The sequence below is a fragment of the Sitophilus oryzae genome, unplaced genomic scaffold (assembly GCF_002938485.1).
Source record: "Sitophilus oryzae breed Bouriz unplaced genomic scaffold, Soryzae_2.0 scaffold_1502_pilon_pilon, whole genome shotgun sequence".
NCBI lineage: Eukaryota > Metazoa > Arthropoda > Insecta > Coleoptera > Curculionidae > Sitophilus > Sitophilus oryzae.
In genome coordinates this window covers 626,323-652,339 of record NW_022146173.1, presented here as the reverse complement: position 1 = coordinate 652,339, position 26,017 = coordinate 626,323, and the positions used below count along the sequence as shown (strand labels likewise).

General features: G+C 33.3%; 1 protein-coding gene across 1 annotated transcript in view; it reads left to right on the top strand.

The window, feature by feature from the left end:
* LOC115878190 (titin-like) overlaps positions 1–26,015 on the top strand; it is a 34,975-nt gene extending 8,960 nt beyond the window's left edge. The window contains 12 exon segments of the mRNA XM_030894601.1: positions 2,091–2,586; positions 2,665–2,680; positions 2,737–2,922; positions 2,925–5,085; positions 8,500–9,205; positions 12,119–12,250; positions 12,401–12,631; positions 13,554–13,696; positions 15,946–16,144; positions 18,284–18,475; positions 20,327–20,666; positions 25,346–26,015. Coding sequence (XP_030750461.1) covers positions 2,091–2,586; positions 2,665–2,680; positions 2,737–2,922; positions 2,925–5,085; positions 8,500–9,205; positions 12,119–12,250; positions 12,401–12,631; positions 13,554–13,696; positions 15,946–16,144; positions 18,284–18,475; positions 20,327–20,666; positions 25,346–25,365 — 4,822 coding nt within the window. The 3' untranslated portion in view covers positions 25,366–26,015.
* The last annotated feature ends 2 nt before the right edge of the window (positions 26,016–26,017 follow it).

Sequence of the window (26,017 nt, the reverse complement as noted above, 5' to 3'; positions counted from 1 at the left end):
AACCGATTTTCATAAAAATTGATATATAGGATGGCCATGGGCTAAAATGAAAGAAAAAAAATTTAAGGTGTCAAATTTGACAGCTGTCAAAAAAATTTCAAAGTTGTCCGATTTTGATAAAAATTGATATATAGGACGGCCATGGGCGTAAATGAAAAAAAAATGTTGAGCTGTCAAATTTGACAGGTATCAAAAAAATTTCAAAGTTGTCCGATTTTGATAAAAATCGATGATGGCCGTGGGCTAAAATGAAAGAAAAATATTTTGAGCTGTCAAATGTGACAGCTGTCAAATAATTTCAAATTTGTCCGATTTTGATAAAAATCGATATATTGGATTTGGTTTGGACCCCCTACCCCATAGTCGGTTTTCATTTTATTTGTCTCACATTTGAACTGTCAAATTTGACAGCTGTCGTTTTTTTTAAGTTCTCCTTTTTTAATGAAAATCGATATACATATTATTAGGATACCCATAGAAAGTTATTTAAGAAAAAAATTGAGTTTGAGTGTGTGGCACTGAGAAACCAGCATAACTAAAAAGTAGAAAATAAATTTTATAAAAAAACCTTTTTTGAAAACAAGCTTTTATTTAAATACACTAAAAAGAATAAAATAAACTCTTTTTCTTTAAAACTTTTATTATGAAGTTAGAACGTCATTACACAATTTTAATATTAGATATATAAAAGCTTGTCGCGAGATTTCTCTACATCGATAAACAAGTAAATTAACTAAAACCTGTGTCTACCCTGTCTCATTTTCAAAGTTTGTGTTATGATAGACCACTAGACCAGGAATTACAAGATAAAGTTGTCGTACCAGATTTTTATGAGTGCAACTGTACACTCAAATCTCGCGACAAGCTTTTATATAATATTAAAATTGTGTAATGACGTTATAAGTTCATAATAAAAGTTTTAAAGAAAAAGTTTATTTTATTCTTTTTAGTGTGTTTAAATAAAAACTTGTTTTTAAAAAAGTTTTTTTATAAAATTTTTCAGAACCATTTTGAAGAACTTTCCTTAAATGAAAATATATTATGTAAATTCGTTAAATTATTTCAGACAATTAAATTCAACCATCAATCAAAATTTTCCTATAATCTATTTTTTGTTAAAATTATACGCAAAAGTTAGAATTTATTATACCTTAAAGAATATTAATAAGAACTTAAATGTAGCAAACAAAAACCGAAAGCTCCTAATTTAGAAACATTCGTAAATAACTATAAGTAATCAATGTACATATTTCATTTTGCTGTTATTTCTAGAAATAAATAAATTAATTTGTTTTTAAATGTTTTCTTTGAGAATGCATATTTATTTAAAGTCAACAATTTAAAAACGTGTATCTAAATTATGTTCTAGCACCAGTCGAATAATTTTTTACGTCACGTGTAAAATTTTTTTGAATACATCTCTGGGCTGACTGGCGCTTACGCGGCTATTGGTTTTGGCGAGAGAGCTCGCCGCTCTAGTGTTCCCCCTCTTTCGAATCGCAAATCCGAGCGTAAAAAGATCAAAGCGGCACGCTACACTGTCCGAGCTGGTTTTTACTTAAGCTGTGGCCAAGTCTTATCATTTTTAAACAATTTCACTTAGTTAGCCATGGAAAAAGTTTAATTGTCTTTGCTCTCATAAATGTGAAGCTGCCATATCCAAACTTTGTAAATTAAAATAAACAAAAATTGTAAATATGAATTGAATCAAAAAATACGTAGTAACGATTCTACGGTCACGGAAGACGGGACACCCTGTATAATTAATAATAGTAAAAAATATTATAGTTAGGGGTTGGAACCTTTGGTGTTACAACAGCAAAATAAATCACTAATTTACCATAATACACCAAAACACTGGACGCCTGCTTCGCTTGGCCATGTTAGCATCATCAGCAGGGGATTAAAACTAAAAACTAAGTTTTTCAAAACCATGTTAGAATCATCTGCTGATGGCCCTAACTTGGTTAGGAAACATGCGTAAAGTGTTTTGGAGTATTGTGAATATGATATGTGGGGTGTATGATTTTTATTTGTTAAATGTGTGAGGTATAACTAGACCTTCTCTATGACACTTTATATTTTTTCAGAATTCAACCCAGCACCAAAAAGATCACCGTGCGTAAGTGGTACCCAAAAAACTGGCGAAAATTCAACTATTCAGAAGCAAAATTGCTGGAAAGCTCTGTGGGTCTTTCATTTTTGCAAAGTTATTCGGACGAGGAAGACGATAACGAAAACTTGAACGTTAGCAATACTGAGGAATTGGAAGATGAACAGTGCACCCCTCCTTTAAGAAACAATCTAGAAAATTCTCTTTCAACTACACCCGAAAGAACTTTAAGTAGTTTGGACAATAAATCTAACAAAGACGAGTCAGAAAATCTAGATCCCGACAACGACTGGAAGATTAACTTAGCTGATTTAGATGAAAACTTTGTAGAAAAAAGTGACGACTTAGAAGAAGAGTATATAAAGACCAAAATGGAGCTAGAACAGCTGGAAGCCTCCTTAAAACAATCTTCTAAAGATTATCCTTCCGAAAATGAGGAACTAGTCGTTCCCGAAAAGAAGACCAAGAAAGAAGCGACATAAGAAAGAAAGGAGCCCATCTCTAGAGAAACCAGCTAAAATTAAAGTGAAAACTAAAAAGCTAAACGCCAGAAGGATAAGAAGAAGCGTAAATCAAAGGAAGAAGAAGATATCTCTTCATCTTCCGAGTCTGATGAAGAAAAGTCCAAAAACGAAAGAAAAAACCTAAAAAGGAGGTTAAAAACAAATCGGAACGCAAAGAAAAGAAGAACAAGGAAAAAAAGAAATACAAATCGAGGAAGAATTTTGAAATAACCGATGAAGATGAAGAGAATAAGGACGAGGTTCGCGCTACTAAAGCGAAGAAAAAGAAGAAGAGCGAGTCATCGAAAAGAAGAAGAAAGAACTTAGCCCGGGAGAAGAATCGATTTCTTCGCCTAAAGAAAACTACGAGGAAGACATCATGTTCTTTACCAACAGATTCGACAAGGCGAACGAAGATTTAGTTAAAAAAACTAAAAACAAACACGTAGCTTTTATAAACTTGGAGGAACTGATCACTTCGCAGAAGGAAGACATCGACATTATACCGAAAAAACAAGATATATTTATGGCCGAAGAAAAAAAGGAAGATGACGTTAAACCCGTCGAAGTGAAGGTAGATTTGCTGAAGAAAAATGAAGAGTATTTGAGAAACCAGGAGAAGAATAAGAGCGTTTCAAAGCACGATAGTAAAGAAAAAGTTCAGCCAGAAAAAGCTATAGTTTCCGAAAAATCCGACTTAGAAGATTCTAAATCTGAAAATAAACAGGATGAGGAAGAGATGGATGAAAATAATCATGAAATTCCGGTTCAATTATACGAATCTGTCGATGACTCTGTCAAGAAAGTGCCCGATTGGGAAAAGATTAAAACAAAAAGGAAGAGACATATTTCTGACAGAGTTCAGAGCAGGAAGAGCTCCAAAGACTTATCTCCTATCGCGATCGAAATTGGGGAAGACCTTATCGACGTAACGAATATTAAGAAAGAACCGTTCTGTGAGGAAGACGAGAGTTTCGATCAACAGAAACGTCTGAAGTTAACGAATACTTCCTGGGAAAGTGATGACGAATCTGTCGAAATCCAATCGAGGGACTTAAATACGCGTACCTCAAACAGAGCTGACGCTTTCAGCTTTGAAATACCTCTAAACATTCAACATTTCACCCGCAGAGACATCAAAGTTGATCCGGATTCGTTCGATATTGATATAAGCGCTGACAAATCAAACCAACAAGAGGCAAATTCGGAGGTTGTGGAACAACAAAAACGAAAACCGGAAGACTCGTTGCCTGTTGTAACTAAAAGACGAAGATGGGACTCGAAAACTTCCGATTCAAACGTCGATTCTCCTGTGATCAAAACAGATACCCCCGACATATTGAGTCTGGAAGATTCGAATTTGAATTCTTCAGTGAAATTAGAGGACGAGTATGAGGAGTTTATGAAAGCTGTGACTGGTTCAGAGAAAAACGATCTTGAAACTAGTTTGGATTCGTCCGTTAGTATCGTGGAGGAAACTACGTTAACTAAAATAACGCCCAGTGAGGAGGGGGTGGGTACTAATTCAAATTCAAGCTCTTTCGTACAGGTTGTTACGAACATTGAGGAGGTTCCCGTCGAAACCATTGTTATCCCGGATATACCGACTATTCAGATTCCTTTACCTCCTACCAGTGAACCTTCCAGACCTGTACCCGTTCCCTCCCCCAAGCTTGAGCCACAGACAATCATAGACTTGAATAAACCTCTTATTAACCTGAGCTTATCGGCTAACGTGACTCAGAACATCACGATCAGTTTACCAACGACCGTCACTAGTTTTACCGCACCTGTTACTTCCGGGATAGACATTTCCAAGACCAGTTTCGAGATTTCAGCGCCAATTTCGAAAGAGACCTTGGTCAGTGTGAATGAAGTTCCGGTAACTGTTACTGCGCAGAATTTTGATACGGAAGTTCAAAAGGAAGCTTTTGTACCGGTTCAGGAAGAATCCCCCGGTAAAAAGATTGTTTTTACTGGACTGACCCTTCCTAGCAAACGACAGCTGATGAACAATTCTGCGCTGAACTTCGACGATTCGGACAGCAACGATAACTCTACCTTCGAGGAACAGAAGCGCAAGAAACTGGAAGCTCTGATCGAGGACAACAAACGAGAGGTCCAGATCGAGGAAAAACGGAAGCGTTCGGAACTTGAATTCGACAGACAGCAAAGGGAGCACTGGAGTACTCCGGGGTTCAAGGACGACCGGAAGTCGACGCCGGTTAGGTCCAGGCGTGAGTCCAGTCCGGGTAGGAGGAGGAGCAGTCCGGGAAAGAACCGGAGAGAATCCCCGGGTAGGAGGAGGTCTCCTCCGCCTAGGAAGCGGTCGCCAAGAAGGAGGGAGTCGCCTAAGAGGAGGTCGCCGCCTAGGAGGCGAACGCCGATGAGACGTAGTGTGTCGCCGAGGAAGAGGCCGAGCGTGTCGCCGAAGAGGCGTAGAAGTCCTTCGCCTGCCAGGAGAGATGGGTAAATATTCATACAGTGTCGCAGATAAAGTTTGCATTATATTCCCATTTATATATATGATAGCGATAGTTTTTGAAAAAAATGAATTGGATTTAGTGACGAGCAAATGCAAGACAAAGACCAAAATTCTTTTGGTCTTGGTGTTGCAGATAATAAGTAGTCTTTTTCTTGGTCTTGCTGCTTGGTCTTGCTTGACTCTATAGAGGCACTTTCTTTATAAAACATATTTAGATAAGTAATATTTTTAGCAATTTAATGCAAATAAAACTTTAAAAAAAAGAAATTATTAGAATATTTGTGTGACGAAAATTTTTATTTTTCAATTAATTATACCTGGTGTGTCTCAAAAGTGGCTCATCCCTATAACTTTTTTATTTTTTCGGATGAAAAATCGAGATTTGATATATTAATATATGACATAAATTAGGATTGATTGATGTATTCAATTGTTTTCGGTCACTTCCTGTTTTACCGGAAATGACTACAACTTTTGATTTTTAAATGACACTCTCCGTATTTTTTTACTTTATTCAATAGAAAGTGACACTTTGAAAGAATGACATATCATATGTCAACTTTTGACATTTTTGCATATGGTGTATTTGAAATTTTAACATACGGTTGATAACGACAATTTGACTCTAAATACCAAGTGTGTGGTATCAAATTATTCGTAAAAAAACGCTTTTTCCAAATATGTTTATGAGCCACGCTCGTTCCATTTGAAAAAAATTGAGATATGATTAAAAATACGGTTTGGGCATCTTTTAACCGGCCAGGACAAGACAGGTAAAAACATTAGACGTTCAAATATATTTTTCCAAGGCTCCTTGATTAAAAATTAGTGTTTTTAACACAGCCATGGCACTCTAGATTGAAATTTAAAATTCAATTATGTTTTAAGCAAAAATGTCAAAAGTTGACATATGATATATCATTCTATTCAGAATTTCATTTTCTATCGAATAAAGTAAAAAAATACCGAGGGTGCCATTTAAAAATCAAAAGTTGTTATTTCCGGTGGAACCGAAAATAATTTAATACGTCAATCAATCCTAATTTATGTCATATACTAACACACCAAATCTCGTTTTTTTATCTGAAAAAATAAAAAAGTTATAGGGGGTGAGTCACTTTTGAGACACACCCGGTATAGGATCAGCATTTCTTTTTTTAAAATATTTTGCAATAGTCGAGAAAACACTATTTGCAATAAATTGAAACAATAATTGTGAACAAATAATTAATTTTGTATATCACATAAACGCGAAAAGAAATGCAAGACCGCAAGAGTCTTACACTGGTCCGCGAAGTGTGCCGAGTCTTGGTTGGTCTTGCAGATCAAACGTTAGACTTGATCTGGGTCTTTTTGTGCAAGACAGTCCCGCTCATCATTAACGGGATTATAAATGACAATAGAAGTTGATCTGTTCCTCTAGGATATCTGTCAAATTTGACGTTTGAAAAAATAAATGACTTAAAATAGGTTTTCTAGTCGAATTTTTGAAAACTTTAGTTGAAAAAGTTGTTTCTTTTTTAATTAATATATTTATTTATTTATATATTTTTTTTAGTTGTTTTCAAAGTCAAAGTTCCATATAATGCAGACTTTTATCGGTGTCACTGTATATTTTTATTAAGTATTTTACATTCACTATAGTTCTTCTCGCGTTACTTTTCCTCGTTTTGACATATATGACATCGTCTATTTATGGTAATACTTTGCTAGAATGGTCGCAACAAAAGTAAATGCCGCGCGAAATAATTGGACATATTATTTTATAGCGTTAGAATAAAAGTCTCATAGATCACCGACCTTTCTTTAGTTGCAATCATTTTAGAACGGCATTTGTTCAATAATGCTTAGACAATGGATTCGAATGTGTTTTGCAATTTACAACATGATACTGTACAAATACATGATAAAATTTAAGGCTGTACTTAAACTGCCGTTAAACGGTAGCTTACTAAAATGCCGTTAATAGGTATGACGTCGTTGATGTGACGCACTTGACGGCTTTATGAAATATAGGAATTTAATAAGGACTAACCAACGCTAGCCACCCCACCAAATAACCAACTTAACCAACGCAACTAACCTCGACACTGATAAAAAAATATAAGAAAGAAATTTAAATTAGTAAAAACCAACCAACCCCACCAAATAACCAACTAACCAATTAATTAACACCCTCCAAATAACCACGCTAACCAACCCGCCAAATAACTAAACCAATCCAACCAAAAAGAGTGAAACCAATGCAATAACATCACGCTATAAGCAAAAAAATATATAAAAAAGTCTTGGTCGGCGTGAGCTTTGAACCACGGACTATTCGCTCACGAAGCGATAGCCTCAGCCACGGAGCCACAGGTGCTCTTGCAAAATGCTTATAGCTAGGCATTACTTTCCGCCGACATGAACGACGTCACAATGTCTATTAACGGCATTTTAGTAGGCTACCGTTTAATGGCTGTTTAAGTACATCGAAAATTTAAACTAGGGTACAATTCTTTTGTCAAAAAAATGCTTTGTCTAAAATTGGTTTTCATTAACCAATTTTTTCTTCACAAATACTAGAGTATTAAAAGGTTTTATGGCCCAGTATGATGGGGCATTTTGGCTCACTTTCATATAGTATGATAGAGACTTCCAAAGAGTTTAAGAAGGAAATTAGAAAATAATATAGTAAAACAGCTTAAATGTGAACGTTTTTTTAGATTTCACAGCACTCTGATTGTTCTACAAGTCAGTGTCTAAGCAGTTGTTAAACTTTTTTCTTGTAAAGTTCAACCTTGTTACCAAAATTTTGTTAAAATACTACTTTGCAATATTTTTTGTACTTTTTACAAAGTTAATTCGGCCTAATTTACAAAACCAGTTCCCTCCAAAAATATACCATACGATCGAAAAAAAACTGCGGCAAAGACGGCTGGTGGATGCAAATCGGTGATAATTTTGGCGAGGTCAAGCCCTAGACGTCATTTATTTAGCCTGCACGCTTCATTATTTTGTATGGCGCTTACTGCCAGTTGGCCTTCAGAAGGTTGTAATTTTTATACTGAGAAAAAATAATTTCTTCTTCTTTGTTTTGTCTTCTTGTCTTCTTTTTTATTCTTGATTGGTTTTACGGCCTAAGATGCCAGGACTATACGGCCGTAAACATTATTTTAAAATGGTGTAGATTAAAATTCGAGAAAAAATATTTTTTTAGGAATAGATTTGTGTGTCTGGAAACATTCTATTCTTTTTTAATCTTTCTATAATTAGTGTTAATTTTTGACAAGTTTTACGTCAATTTTTATTAAATGAAGTCTAGAGTTTGACCTCGACAAAATTATTATGGATTGTCCAGCCGTCTTTGACGCCGTTTTTTTCGATCACACGGTAGTATATCAACCCTCCTTTTCTAGGCATAGGAGAAGCATTTCTCCGAGAGACAGGCGATCATCTCCGAGAAGACACGGTAACGCCAAGAGAAGCAGCACCCCTAAATCTAACAGAAGAGAAAGAACCCCACCGCGTCACGAGGACACGCCTCAAAGAAGACGTAGTCCTAGAAGGTCTAAAACCTCCCCCGTTCACGAAGTCTCTTCATCATTCGGCGACTTGAAGCGCAGCGTTGCCGATTCGACCATCAGCGACGACCAGCTACCTCAAAGCACCACCAGCGAGGATTACAACATGTCCGCCCACCTGCAGAATAAACTTATGGACAGGGATTATGATTCCCCGAAAAGGATTTCTTTAGATGACAGGATCAATCAGGTTCTGGGGTATAACAATGTCAACGAATCGTCGCCCAAACCTATTACTACTATTACTTCTACGGGATACGATTATGGTAATGTTCAGCATAATCAACATCATCAGCAACAGCAACAATATGGTAATTATCAGCTTAACAACGATCCTTACGGCGTTAAGGATCAAGTTGCTCCGGTGATGATGGGTCAGCAAGCTAGTAGAAATATGGGTCAGTCTTGTTTCAAGCAGGTGGGCAATGTGTTGCAGATAGTGCCAAGCGAGGATCTTACTAATATACCTGTGCCGGATTATTCTCAGAATGTAAATATCCAGTGTATGCCTACTATGCCTCCTGTACCGCCTATGTATGAGGTAAGTACTTTCTTTGTAGTAAATATAATAAGTAGCGCGCCCATGATTTTTCTTCGAGGGGTGATTGCTAAACATTAAGAAATAGAAATGTCATAATAAAACAAAGAAAATATTTATTAAACGTTTAAACATAGTGGACTTAATCCTGAAACTTACAAGTTGATATGCTACTGATGACGTAAACCTTCGCCTAGCTGAAAATAAAGGCCTCATAAAAAATGATGACGTCCTGATAGTAGTCGAGATTATTACATACTGATGTATATGTTTTTTTTTATATGAATACGAATGTTTGTAGATGGGTAATACTCCTCGATATAAAATGGTTTAAACGTGTATAAAAAAAGTATTAAAAGTTAAGTTAGTTGTAAAATTGCGGAGAAACAGAGAGTCCCAAAACTGTAACTATAAAAGAGGGCCTTATTTTAGAATATTCAGATCTAGTGAGCCTCCTATATAAACTTACTAAACTAAACGTATTGTTATTATATTCTTAGAATTTTATTTTCACTTTATACAGGGTGTTTCAAAAAACATGTGCCATCTCTCGCAGGGAGATTCCTCACGTAAAAATAAGATTTATTTTTATATCAACCTAGGTCTGATTCCGCTTTGTTTCGTAGCTACAGGGTGTCAAAGTCTTAATGAACTTTCGATTTATTATAATTTTCTTCCAAGTAACTTTTAGTGTCTCATTAACTTGCCTTCATCCAAGTCTAATAGCAGCCTTAAAAAATTAATATCATTAACTTGCGAAAGTTTTAAATAAGTACTCACTGATTCCTCATCACAAAATATGAAAAAAACATAGGTATGTAAATGCATAGTTTTAGAGCTACAGGATGTTAAAACTTTTTAAAATTAGGTTTTTTGTAATTATCTTAAATACCATTATTTTTTTATTTGAAATTGCTGTAGGTTGGATTAATAGTAATAATAAGTAATAGTAATAATATATTTAATAATAAATTAAGTAAAATCGTGGCTAACGTCATATTCAAGGCCTGACTGTTTTGACAGTTCTACCGAAGTGGACCAGAATTAGTAGTCGTAAACGAACCAATTGTTTTCAATAGTTTCGCATCAAATCTGTGTTTTTTACGCGTTTCTATGCTAATAAAATTATACTAAATAATTTTGAGTGAATAGTGAACTATCTAGATCCGATTCATAACATCGTACCCGCGAAAAAAAATATACTTTCGGTAAAAATTATAGTAACACCGGCGATGCCGGCTGTGTGTCCGGACTAGGAAAAAGTTGGGGAATTTATATAAAAACATAATTAATAGCGTTAGTGTTAGTGTATAGTGTTAAACCAACGTAAGTGACGTGTAGTTTTATGTAAAACAGTTTTCGTTTCTTTATTTTTACTTTGTGAAATAAAAAATTCCGCGACATTGTTCTGTGCCTGTGCCTTGTAGCAGCAATTATAATAAGTCCTCAGGATCTGTCTACATTCTCTTTCCCAACAATATTAACTGTAACTAGGTGACGCCCAAAACCTACAGAACATGCTGTGCCTACAATTTTTCCAAATCAACCCTCTTATGGACCCTCTGTGCATGTTCCCATAAAGAGAAAACGTCCCGATGAAAGAAAACAAGATTTGGAAATTCAGGATGAAATAAATATTATAAAAGTATTATGAAATGGCAATATATTTTAAAGAAATTAAATGAATTTGTACTTTATTTCAGTATTTTATATAAAAAAAATGATATCTTTATTTTTTTATTTACGATTTATGGAGATACTTGATGAACATCGAACTACAAATTACTTAATGTTAATAGTTAATTCTATCTGATATCCACATTTTTTAAATATGTTAGGCAAATTTTTACAATTATTTTTAATTAAACTTTAAAATGTATTCTGCCGTTATCATATACAATCCATAAGGATTTTTTTGGATAGATGAATCCGCCACATAGGTATAGACATTTTATACAATACATTTTCTTAACTTGTCGACAAACGTATAGTTTTAAAAATTTTTAATATTTGGAAACTTTTTATCACAGGTATATTATTACTAGTTGCTAAATACTCGCTAACGCAATTTTAGGACACGCTTTTTATTATCTAGATTTTATTTTGTTCATCTTATGCTATAGTTTATTTCATATTAATATTTGTGCTTTAGATCTAAATTTTAATGCTATTCAATTACTTGAACGCGATAAAAAGTTAATGTTATTTTTTAATACCTTTCTGTATAATATTTTTCATATTTATATCTGGCAAAACTATCAATAAATACTATTATTTATGCAAAACCTATATGCAGTACCATATGGCACAATACAAAAGCCGGACTAGTGCGGTGACGTCACAAATCGATGTCTCTGGCCTGTCTGTCATGTTGGTCATGGTAAAATATATAATTTATTAATTTAATTTTTATTTTAATTTTATTAATAATTATTGTTATTAATAAAATGGCGTTTATCTCATCAAGGAGGCCGAATTCACCAAAATATCAAGAGATAACTTTTAATGGGCCTACGGCCTACACAATTTTGATAACAAAAGAAAAACGTCAGTAATATTCCTGTGATAACCCATATGCACGTTCCTGATGAATTTATCGACACTTTTTTAGCATTAAAATATGTAGCATTTATAAGAGCATTTATAGTAACTTTAACCCTCAAAATTTCATTTGAATCGGTTAAAGTACTTGGAAGAAAATTATAATAAATAGAAAAATCATTAAAACTTTAACACCCTGTAGCTCCGAAACAAAGCGAAATCAGTCCTATGTTGATATGAAAAATAAATCTTATTTTTACGTGAGGAATCTCCCCATGAGAATGGAACAAAATATTGTTAAAAATACACTAAAGCCAATCGTTTCTATATTTTACTTACAATATTTAATTCTTTTATATTAATATTGTTTTGCAGCAAAAAAATACTCCTGCAAATATTGACATCAAGCCGCAAGTAGTGCAAGTGGGTAACGTGTTGCAAATAGTTCCCAGGGAACTAGTTCCAATAAAAACAGTTCCACCACCTCCGCCGGTGCAACACACCGAGGTAAATATTTTAAATTTCTCTAACTAAAAAATGTTGTTGCATATAAGTAATTAAATTCTAAAGAAACATACATAAATTGAAAGACAAATATTTGTCGATAACGATACATTACGTATCACTCGGGATCAAAGAATGATTATTTTCCGTTAGGTTAAATTGGAACCCAGTCAGATTATCGTGGATATGCAACGGCCAAGCACCTCAGCGGATAAGCCATCCGCTGAATCAGCCATGTTACAAAAAGTGGCTGAAAGAAGGGCAGAACGAGAAAAACGACGCCAAGAAAAAGAAAATAGAAGAATGGAGAAAGACAAACGACGAAAAGAGAAGGAAAAAATTAAGATGGACAAGATGAAAATCAGAACTGAAAATATGATTAAGGTACGTTTATCGATATCGCCAACTAACATGGTTTATTTTATTTTATTTTATTTATTTATTTGCTCCTAAAAAAACCTATTGAGGTAGCTACATGCAAAGGCCTAAAGAAAACAAATACAATTACAATTACTTAAAACTAGAAAAATTAACATGTACTACAAACATAACATTTAATTTATAAAATGTGCAATAAAAAAAACAGATTTGTCTCCTGATGCAACATGCAACAATAAGATGCGCCTAAGTTTGCCAAACTTAATGTTAAACATATCGGGAATTGTGTTCCCAGACAACATATCGTTACAAATGGTGAGCATAAACGTGAATGGCTAGGGGCTTCCACCATCAATGTAAAAAATATTAAACTAACTTACTCTCAACCTAATCTTTGGTACCCTAAATTTGATGCTATTAATCAGACCATAGTTAGCATATTTCAAATCATTAAGAATGATATATATAAAGATGACAGCCTGTGTCCTTCTCCTAGAGGCATCAACATTGATCTGTAAGAGATCATTGCTGGATACATGTTGTTTCTGTTAATGTAAATATAATGAAGGAACCGTTTTTGAACCTTCTCAATCTTGTTACTGTGAGTGTAACAATTGGGAGACCAGATGTTTGACTCATATTCAAGATGCGGTCTTACAAGAGAGGTATAAAGTCTTGTAGTTGATAGTATATCGAAATCTTTTCTTTGAATTGTTTAAATCATCTGCTGTCCAATGTGTCCAGCGTATCTACTGGAAGTGTTTTGGGGTATAGCAGTGAAGTTTGTTTAATATTTTTAATCGGTTAAATGAGAGAATATATGACAGTTGCAGTTTTCTGTCATTTTAATTAATGATAATAAATTTTAATTAAATAAAAAAATAAATTGGATATTATTGTTTACATTGTTGCATTAATTTTATATCAGAAAGCGCTGGAGCTGGAACAAGAAGAAGCCGACGGTGACACCGACATTTTGGGAGAGAAACCAATCCAGTGGCCTCCATTATTAGTGGGACATACCGTTCTGAAAGAAGCTGGAAAGAGTATTTTACTGAAAAGTCGATCTAGGTATGTCATTTTATATTTATTATTGTTTTATCTAGCCTTAAAATTTAATAGCTAATTCAACCTTTAAACAAAAAGACTAAAGAATGAGTCAGATATACCTTTTATTTTTATGTTCATACAATAAAGATAGACGCTATATTATGTCATCCATTTTAAAACCCCTTTATTTGATTTTTTTTATAGGTTTGTATTTTTATTGTATTCTATTTTTTGGTTTGAATTGGTTTTATGCGAAGTATACAAATCTGGAAAAACATTGTGCCAGTACTTGAATTACAATAAGATTATTGTAACTATTAGTTAGTAACGAATAGTTACTAATTAATAGTTGTAACTGTATCTTACTATAATAATCTTAATGTAAAGTTAGGTCATAAGGTTTTAAAAAATGAAATAAAAACCCAGATCTGTATTTAAAACAAATAATGGTATCTCTTAAGCAAAACGTTGGATTTGGCATTTAACAGCATTATCTTATTGTTACGTTTTTCGTCGGTTTCGTATGTGGATAAAAAGTCACAATTTATTTAAACACAATTTATTCTACACTGAGTAACAAAAACAATAAAGATAAAAGACTTAAAGAACTATTTACAAATTATTTATAACTATTTAACTAGAAAGAATTTATTTTGAATTTAGCGCGGCAACTGTACTCGTCTATTTGTTTCTGTCCTCAGGCCTCAAGCGTCGCCGTCGACTTATATACCCACAGCTAAACAGTTCTCGAATAATCCGTTAGACGTTAGATCATTAGGTGCATAGAGAAGGTTTAGAATGTTCTCGTATGTACTTCTCCATTCCAGTAGGACTCGATTATTCTTTAATGCGATATTAAGTTCATATGGGGGCGGGACATATTAGTTAGGTTATGCCGAGTCCACACGGGTCCGCAACATTATAAAGAGAAAAAAGTGACACTAATGAAAAATATTTTAACATACATTTTCAAATAAACGCAGGACAAAAATCGATTTAACAATATTTCATAAGTATTCGAATTTTATGCCATAATTTGAACTTTTTTGTATCTCTATAATATTCGAGGTTCTAATAGTCAAAATATCCAAAAAATTGACAAAAAAAATGAAATTATACATTTGGAACATGTGGTTTCACATAAAAAACGTGAAACCTAAATTGAATGTCAAACCAAAATTTTTCTAAATAACTTTTCAAATGTCGCAAAAGTCGCGCAACTATGGTGGTATACTTAATTTTTTGATTTTTATACAATAAAAAAAAACTGTGTTGTCTATTTTATTGATTTTATGGACAGCACTGTTCATTAAAATGTTGTATCCTATGTTATAGGGCTTGTTTCTCTCTAAAATTTCCTGTCTCACAATGTACCGTTTGTGTCTGGGAAGGGTTCATAGTTGTCGATTTTCGAAAGAAATCAGTACATGTATGTTATTTCGTATATTTTTCATTTTATTGATTTTATGGAAAGCACTGTTCATTAAAATGTTGTATCCTATATTATAGGGCTTGTTTCTCTCTAAAATTTCCTGTCTCACAATGTACCGTTTGTGTCGGGGACGGGATCATAGTTTCATAGTTGTCGATTTTCGAAAGAAATCAGTACATGTATATTATTTCGTAAATTTTTCATTTTATTGATTTTATGGAAAGCACTGTTCATTAAAATGTTGTATCCTATGTTATAGGCCTTCTGTCTCTCTCTACAATTTCCTGTCTTACAATGTACCGTTTGTGTCCGGGAAGGGTTCATAGTTTCATATTTTCGAAAGAAATCACAGTACATGTATATTATTTCGTAAATTTTTCATTTTATTGATTTTATGGAAAACACTGTTCATTAAAATGTTGTATCCTATGTTATAGGCCTTGTGTCTCTCTCTACAATTTCCTGTCTCACAATGTACCGTTTGTGTCCGGGAAGGGTTCATAGTTTCATATTTTCGAAAGAAATCAGTACATGTATATTATTTCGTATATTTCTCATTTTATTGATTTTATGGAAAGCACTGTTCATTAAAATGTTGTCTCCTATGTTATAGGGCTTGTTTCTCTCTACAATTTCCTGTCTCACAATGTACCGTTTGTGTCCGGGAAGGGATCATAGTTTCATAATTGTCGATTTTCGAAAGAAATCAGTACATGTATATTATTTCGTATATATTTTTCATTTTATTGATTTTATGGAAAGCACTGTTCATGAACTCTCGACGACAAAACATTCACGACTCTGTATAAATGAATATATGCTATTTTTTATTCTTCAGGAAACACGAAGAAAAAAATACCGGCGAAAGAAAACTTAAAACCGTTCAATTCGCTGACGGTATCAGACCGGGTGAAGGTACGTCTCCTTCCGCCGGCGAAGAACTGTCATCTCCGCCGCCACCTAAAAAGAAACTGCCAAAAGAAAAGAGATACAAGAAGACTAAATTCAACAAAAAGACTGCCAAGAAGAAGGTAAAGGTTGGTAGTATTATTTTTTGTTTTTTTTATTTTAATTTTAAGTTAATTATTAGAATTTTTTTGTCATTCGTTGTTTTATATTTATTTGTTTTTACTAAGTTTACTTATTATTTACATCAACAAAACTCAGCTCCTTAACAGCACTTAAGGGACATAAAGGGCCATTACTACCGCTTTCCCGTTCAAACTATTCTAATAAAGTTGCGATGAGTTTTTTATGACTGTTAGTAAAAAAATTTAAGCTTAAAGTATCACAACACTATTTATTTAAACCAAAAACTCGTTAATACAAAACTAAAGTGTCAGGAAAATAAATAAATAAATGTGGTAACTTGACATTTTTTACAGCAGAGCTACCACCTGAATCCCCAGCGGGAAATTTAAATTCCAGTTAGTTATCCCGGCACCGAATATGTCCATGGTTGGCAACAATGAATTTATAAATCACGCCCTCGATTATGTAACTAAAAGTTTAATTGATATTGAAGTATATGTATATGGTAAAGAGTTTAATAAGTTATAAGGCATAAAACAGTTTAAACTTGTGAAGTATAAACTTTATTTACATTTATTTTAACCTAAAAAAACATAGGAAAAAAATAAACTCATCGGCAAAAGTCTTTCACCCTCTTACTATTTTAATAAAAAATTAAATTTCAAACTAATTTTTCGTGGAAATCAATAGATGCTAAAGTTGTGTTAAAAAATAAAAAAAAAGAGAAAACTTTCACTAAGTTTAATAATATATTTTGCCAAAATACAAAAAAATGCTAATTCCATAAAGAAAAATATTTGACAAAAAAGAGAAAATAAGTAAATAAATAATAAATTCTGACAAAATTAAGTTTACTAATATAAAGTATTGCCTCCTCGATTTGTTATGAGTGCATCAAGTCGTCTGGGCATCCCCACTATAAGGTTGTTTATGATTTCTTGAGGTAAGTTCTGCCATTCTTCTTGAGCGGCAATGATCAACTCCTGGCGATTTCTTGGTGGGTTATTACTGCGAAATACAGCTCTGGTGATGTAGTCTCAGACATGTTTAATACGATTCATGTCGGGGGAAAGTGGAGGCCAGTCCAGACGAGTTATTCCCCCTTCATTTAATGCTTCCTGGACCATCCTAGCTCGGTGAGGAAGAGCGTTTTCATCCATGAGAATAAAATTATTGCTGATTTCTTCGCGCATTTGATAAATTATTGGTCTGATTACAGTTTCAACATACAGATGGGCGTTCATCACCTCAGGAATATGAATGAGCTCTGTTCGCCTATTGTACATGATGCCACCCCGGAACATCTGTTCCTCCTTGATAAGGAGCAACAGCAAGGGCTGTATTCAAGCGATCCTGCCTCCCTCTACAATCGCTGACGATAGTCATCACTGATCAAACCTATCCTAGTTTCGACAATGAAAATTACGTTCTCCACTGAGGTAATAACCAGTTCTGGAGTTCTCTAGCCCACTGTAGCCTCCTTTGCCTGTGGTGTAAAGTTAATAGAGGGACTCGCAGTGGACGTCTACGCCACAATCCAGCATTAGAAAGTCGCCTGGAAATGGTTCGGCTTGATATCACTCGGTGGTAAGTTCGTTGAAACTGAGATCGTAGCTCTCGAATTGGAACTGACCGATTTCTAAGTAGTGATGCTGTCGTTCAGTTGTTGCCCTTGTACGGCCCAACCTAGGACGAGATCTTACATTTCTGGTGTCCATATACCGTTGTATAATTCGGCTTACAGTACTTCGCACTAAATTTAAACGATCAGCAATTTGATGCCTGCTGAGACCTTCTTCATGCAAAGCGATAATTCGGGCCCTATCGAAGGCAGAAATTTCGTGCCCTGACATTTTTGTCGCCTTCCACAACACTTACTACAAGATTGAACTCGAACTGAGAAACAAAATTTGACCGCAAATAGCAAAACCATACACATTCCATCGACAAGGTTTTATTTCATTGCTTTTTTGACCTATTTTTTGTAGATATATATTAATGAATTTGTACACATAGCCACAATAATATGCTATGCAAAGAAATAAATTTATCTGAGGGGTGCAAGACTTTTGCCGATGAGTGTATAACCTCAAAAAAAAAACATAATGTATTTTTGTTTAAACATTTCTTTTAATCTCTCTTAGGTTAAAGTGATCAAAAAACCTGTTCCGCCTCCCGAAGACAGCGACTCTGAAGACAATTTACCCCCACCCTCGCCTCCTCCTGGTTCGCCCCCTCCCCATGTTTTCCCCCCTCGTATCAAGGTCAATGCAATCAACAACGTACCTGCGCCGTATTTAGCCACAATCTTACAGAGCGGCCCACCTCCAACTCAGGTAAGACTATTATTAAGAAAGTTAAGGATAGAGGAAAGCTCATCATTAATTTTTTTGGAGAATTACAAAAAAAGTTGAATAGAATTATTTTAGAGTACGTTAAAGCCCCGTTTACAGTTAACGGCAGTTCTGTAGACGGTCTTCCGTCTTAGCCTCATCTAGACATAAAGTTTTACTTGCGATTTTATCAATTATAGCATTGTGTTTAATGAAATTGAAAAGATAAAACATGGTATTTTACTACAAAATTGTATTTACGGTTTATATTTTATTTTTAAAAACAACAAATTGTAAAAATAGTATCGTTTAATAATATCATCATCATAAATATCGCTAAAACAATTTTGTAAAAATACATTATTTTGACAAAAAACTACACAAATATATTAAAGTTTTATAAAGACCTTTAGTGAAAAAGATTGTATTTAATATTATAGTTACACGAAACGATCCACAATGATGATATTATTCGCAAGACATTGTTAGAGGGTTTTAGCAAATTATGTTAATTCATTGACTAAAATGTTTATGGCTTTTCTATTTCTTCTTAAAAATGTTTTTTCGTCCTGACGTTCAGAACAAGGTTAAAAATCGAACGAAATCGGCGAAGTAACATTTTAATCAGTACAGAATCGCATTTATAAGCCCAATTTAATTATTAATTAAATATGAAAAACGTATAGTGGGACAATTTCAAAATATAGTCTGTCCAATGACAAAATCCTTGACAGTGATAGATGTGTCTATCATTTTAATTTCAGAGTAGTTTATTTTATTTTACAAAGAAATAAGTTGGTACAATTGGAACACATAGCAGGGAATTAATATATTTAAAATTTGAGTGACAAGTGGTTACTTCAAAATATGGTGAAAAAAAAACTGCATAAAACCAAAGTAAAACTGAAAAAATCTAATTGAGTATCGAGTTATTTTATTAAAAAAAAATACAACGGTATGTCTTAATACAAAACAAACAAGGGTGTATTTTAAACAAAACACCACATACCAAAAAAATATATATAAAAAAGAACTATTTCTTACTTTCAAGCTTATGCAACTTCCTGCATTTATTATTACATTTATCAATATAACGTATCTACAAATAAAAAAAATTAATATTGTAAAGGAATAAATAAAACACAACATAAATAAAACAAAATATTTTATTAATAATAACACTTACTGAATTTTATACCTTAAAAGTTGGTTAATTAACTTTAATCTTAATTTTTTTAACAGTACTTTTTGACCTCTCTGCAGTACTAAAATTTATTATTTACCTATCGTGTGATGTTATTTTACAGATAATCCAGTTTTTTTTCAAAAAACTGTATCTCTGGGCACCGAATATTAACTGTAAACTATGGTCTGGGTTAACACTTAATTTTCTTCTTTTTTTTTAACTTTTTTTGTTACTAGGAAGTAACAAACGAAGATGGCACAGCATGAATAAGCTCATATAAAGTTTACCTTTTAAATTTATAAAAATAACTAGAATATTTAGAAGTTTTATATTGTATATTGGATACCTTTTTAATATATTTTTGGAATAAGACTATTTACGATATGTACCTATATTGATAATTAATATGCGTTTTACTAACAAAACGGGCACAAAACCTAATTTATATTTTTTATTTATTTTGAGATAATGATGAAACATCTCTAAGTTAGAAAATCTTCAGATTAAAAGTAATAATATATCATTAAGAAATAATCATATTTTTTATATTGACGCTAATAATAGCTGATAAGTATTCGAATTTCATAATCTATTGCCACCCAAATGAGCAAAATCAGAATTTTATCAAATTATTTAAATATAACGCTAACAATACGTTTATATTTCAGCTACCGCAGCCACAGCAGTTCCAATCCAACATGTACCGACCTTCCCTTCCCTTGATCATGGCCCCACCCCTTCCGCCTCAAGTGCTCCCGTCTCCGGTCGTAGGATCCGTCTCTCAGGCCCTCCCATCTCGAATTCCGACCGTCACTTCGGTGCCGTCGCCTCACCATCCCCCTCTCACGGCTCACCATCCCCCTCCCTCGCCCCATCATCCCCCTCCATCTCCCCATCATCCCCCTCCGTCGCCTCACCACCCGCCACCGACGCATTACCACCCCGGCGCGCTGCCCCCGACGTCCATCGTCAATACTAACCATCATCATCACAGTTTGGGTCCGTACGGTAAGTCTTGCTGCTACACAATAAGGTAAAATCCGGAGTTTAACCATAGTTTTTTTTATTGCAAATAATTAATCTTCATACAATTTTATGACACCCGTATTTTTTAATTTTACTTCAATTTCATCCCATTTTTTTTTAAAAAATTAATCAATATTAAGAATTTCAAATTTACACTTTTGCAATCTCTGACGTCACCTGTCAAAAGTGTCACGGTTTGCCACCAGGTACAAAGATCCAACCCTCAACTGTAATAAGTAACAAAGATAAATAAAAACCATTTTTTTAAATGTATTTTAAAGTAGATATAAAATTAATTGTAAAATAAAACTTACTTACGTTAAAATGATCTTCACAGCAAAATCTCGTACTTTTGCTGACATATTGTTATCTTGCCGCTTCAAACCAGGCTTTTCGACGGGATTCATCCAAAGGAACAGTTATAAAAACTTTTTCTGGAGAGCCTTCAGAGTTATTTAGACAGCCCTTCACAAAACAAACTTTAATACCCTTCATTACAAAAATAATAAAGAGGGTACAATAAAAGAAAATTGAAAACTCAAAGTACAAATCACAAAATACAAATCTAACCTCGAACATCCGAACAACTTTGGTAGTGTTTAGTGCTTCGATAAAAATGGTAGTAACCTGTTAATTATAAAAATTTAAATTTTAATTTCTAGTAGTAAAAAATATAAAAGTAAATTTAATATTGGGGTAATAAAGAATAATCCTACATAAAAACGTATTTGTTAACGATCTTAATAAAAATAGAAAAATCTAAGGTGATTTTAAGATATATGGTGTAAATACGATAGCAGAGAACTAGACACGCCATAATATTATTCATCAGAGGCTCGCGCCCTCTGTCAACTATTCAGTCAAATGCTGAGAGGTGACGTCACAATTTTCTACGCGTCATTTCAAACCAGTGAAATTTGTATTGGATTTGATTTATTATTTATCCCTTAATTGTAACTTCGTTGCATTTCTTTTTGTATTGAGGGAGTACTTTTTAATCACTTCAATTGAATTTTATATTAAAAATAACAAAAAATTACTATGGTTAAACACCGGATTGAGATAAAGTCTCTATAACCGTTGTTTAAATTTGCGTCATTATATTGCCGTAAGGTTTATTATTATTATAAAACTTGTATGTGAGCTTAAAATTATAAATTGAAAGAGGACCGATTTAAATATAGGCGAAAGATACCTGCTTGAAATTAATAAAGTCGGAACGCGCTCAATTACTAATTTCGGAACGTACTTGAAACTTTCTAAACAATATGAACTGATATCAGACATACCCTAAAACTGATATTACATACATCTTTGAATATAAAGATTAAGTAAGGAGTATGTTAAAAAAACTTAGTTCGAACCCGACGGATATCTAAAATCGTCGAAATTTCGGTTTTTCAGTGCCGTTCTAATGTTATTCAAAACGTGTAAAAATATAATGTAGGGTAGACTCAATAATAATTTGTTGTTTTATTTTACGTTGTCAGTAAATGTTGTTTGTTATTAAAATTGTTATAAAAATATATAATTGTAATAAAATAGATTATAATAATAATTATTATTAATAAATTATTAAATAATTATTATTTAATAAGACAAATATCCGATACGCTATTGAAGCAAGTCAAATTGACGTATCTAAATTATCTTTTAAATAAAATGCAAGAAAAAATATATAATAAGTTAATTTTAAGTGAATTTCATAAATGATCGGTTTACTGCACATATGTATATTATATATACCGTATAATCGAGAAAAAACAGCGTCAGCGATGGCTATGAAATGAAGATCGCTGTCATTTTATATGTAAATTTATATGGGAAATGTCATCGATTGTCATTTCCCAGCCAACTGGACGCCGTTTTTTTTTCGATCATACGGTATTAGTCACTTACTAGTGAAAAGTCATTCTATATTTCCTTCGATTTTTGCCCGAGATCTACCGCACGCTAGAGAACCAACTATTTTACAGTCTTTTTCGATAAATCGCAATATTATCCCTCTCTTAATTTAAGTTCTTACGCAAAATTTACTTCTAGATTTACTACCTCTAAACAACTACCAGTTGTAGAGTAAATAATAAATAACATAAAATAAGCTCAATAAAATCCACAAAAATTCAAATCAAATTCAAATGTGTGAAATGAATCGTCAAACAGAACTGTCAATGATCCCCACCCTAGGTCCCCACCTCTGACCACCATGCATGAATACATGGATAGAGAAACAACACAGATTTTTATATAAAACTGATATGTGAGCCTAAAATTATAAATTGAAAAAGAACAGATTTAAATATAGGTGAAACTTAGTAGCTTGAAATGAATAAAGTCGGAACGCGGCTCAATTACTAATTTCCGAACATACTTGAAACTTTCGAAACAATATGAACTGATCTCAGACATACCCTAAAACTGATATTATATAAATAAATAATAAAGACATAACGTTGAGCAGTGATTCTACAAACTATATTATATTAGGTTCGTTCCAACACAACAGAGAACCGTTCTCGGTACGGTAACGCTTCTTCGCAGTAAGAAGAAAATACTTTCCATCCACGAGAGAATCGTTTAGCGAACGCTAACTTTTGCGTTGTATTTAATTTGCTTAAAAAAGTTTTATTTTGTATTTATCGTTTGACCAGGCTACTAGTAACATAGCAAGTTGCCGGACGAATTTGCGTTTACCCGATTTGCGTTCGTACTCGAGATTCACTGTTAGTCAGCTGGTCAGGCAGTACGCAGTTGCAGTTGTGCTTGGACGGGTCGGTCGTGACAGACTAGGAATACGACGCCAGGAGTACCGAGTATTTATTATTTTCATTTTAAGTGTTTACCTCCACTTAAGGTAACATTTAAAATAAAAATACTTAAATATTTATTATTTGAGTGTGTTTACAAGCCAAAACTAAAAATGAATAAATTCTCTAAGCCCAAAACTCATTTATAAAATTAAAAAATACATTAATAAAAATAACTAAAATATTACTCTAAATAAAAAAAAGTGATAACAAGTGTTCAAAAAGACCACCTTCTTGTGCTAGACAGAAGCCTAGGAGGTCGAAAATCTCCATCTGACATTGGCTAACATATTAGGGCTCATAGTTTGGAAAGCCTCATGTATACTTGAAGTTCATCCAGATTATTAGCCCTATTATGACCATACACTTTGAATTTTACATAACCCCACGAAAAGAAATCATTGGGAGAAAGATCTAGTGATCTAGCGGGCCACAAAATAGTTCCATGTCCACTAATTAAACGTTTGGGAAAGTATTGTTCAGATATTTTTGAACGATAGGGCATTGTGGGCAGGGCAACCATCTTGTTGAAACCAGACATTGTGGAATCTTTCTCCCAATAACTCACGAATTCTAGGGACAATCTGCTGCTGTAACAAATCCAAATACTTTGCAACAGTAAAATTACCCTCTATAAAAAATAGACCAATCATATACTCCTCTACAAAACCACCGCAAACATTTAGCTTTTGAGGATATTACGTGCGTACCTCAAAATATATGTGCAAATTTTCCCGAGACCAATATCTTGTATAGGGTTATGACGACTCAATAAAGAAAAACTTGATTCGTCGATGAAAACTATACGCCGAATAAAGTTTTCATCTAAATTGGCCTTTTCCATTACAGATTCACAAAACGCCATACGCCGAAATTGGTCTTCATGGAAAATTTCTTGAGTTTTGCGCGCTTTATACGATCGGTATCCATTCTTTTTAAAGACTCTTTTAACCGTGCTAGGTGAAGAATCTGTTACCTCAGTAATTTGATTACTTGAAAACGTGGGATTTTGATCCGCGGTAGCACAAATGAACACTTGCTTTAACTCCTGCTCTTCATTAATCAACACATCAGGCTTTTTGTGTTTTTGTGGGGACACGCACCCATGTGTTTCAATTATTAATAACTTGATATAGTAGGTAAAGATGGAATTGGCCTGTTTACAAAAGTTTGTGGAAAAATTGTTTGTATATCCCGATAAGACCTATTTTGGAAATACCATTTTACAATTTGAATTTTCTCACGAACTTCGTAAACATCCATTATTTTACTTAAAAAATAAATTTTACACGAGAGCTGTCGCGAAAATCTATGTATTCGTTTTGGCTATTAAAACACGAATAAATACAAATTCTGAAACATTCTTATCACATATCTACCTATTCTGTGTATATCACTGAAGATAATTTAGAACTTTTGCGAAATGAAGCAACGGTAATTTCGTAATTTACGTCCAATAAAATGCAAAATTCGTAATCTACATAGAAGATATTTTCAACCTATATTAATAATTCAAAATTAGGTTATGAATTTGCTTCTCCAAGTCGATTCACAAATCCCTCCAACCCGCATCTAATTTTGGTATCGTAACAGAGCTGTCCAAGACGGCGCCTCCGATTCCTGCTATCCAAACACCGTGTAGAACGGTATAAACTTGTGTGTTGGAACGAAGCTAATATTAATAGAAAGTCAGCAATCTCAAATAAAACAGTAAACAGCTTTCAACCGGTCATTTGTATTTATCTCTCTTGCGTGCATTATTAAAATACAGACCACGCAGATGAAGTGTCCAGGATGGTATATGATCTAGTTTTTTTAATAAATATTGAATTTAATCCTATTTTTTGTTCTCAGGTCATTCTCGTCATTATTAGCAGGATATAAGTTCCGACACACACCTCAAGGCTAGGAACCTTGTAAAAAATATAGTTTAATTTATATGTAGGTAGACCATATAATGTAAACGTTTTCATTTGTCTTTGTAAACAAGGATTTCGTTTTAAAAGGCACTATTTTTTGGCGTTTCCCTGTTTTAAAACTTATTTAATTTTTTTACTGTAGTAATTATTGGGTGTAGAATAATTGTTCATAGTTTTTAATAAAAATTTTGTGATGGTTTACTTAAAAGAGAGGTCTTAAAGTAGCTTGATTGTTAAAAATGAGTCAAATATATGAGTCAATTTGAGAGGTTATTGTATTTATTATTAATTTTAAAAATTTGTTAGGATCGAATTGTAAAATTTAGCCCTTATTTCAATCTGACATGTCATGGAATAAAAAGACGTCATAATAGGTTTAGAAATAACACTTTATCTAGATCTGTTCTATGTCTATCGCTGTTTTTTTTATAAACACTGTATAGTAAGTTTAAGGTTTCAGGATATTTATTTTAGTAGAAATTGAAAATGCTAATTTAGTCTTTCATACAAGGTGTTTCAAAAAACGTGTCATCTCTTGTGGGGAGATTCCGGAAGTAAACATATGATTTTTTTTATATATCAACAACAATTATAATTTTCTTCCACG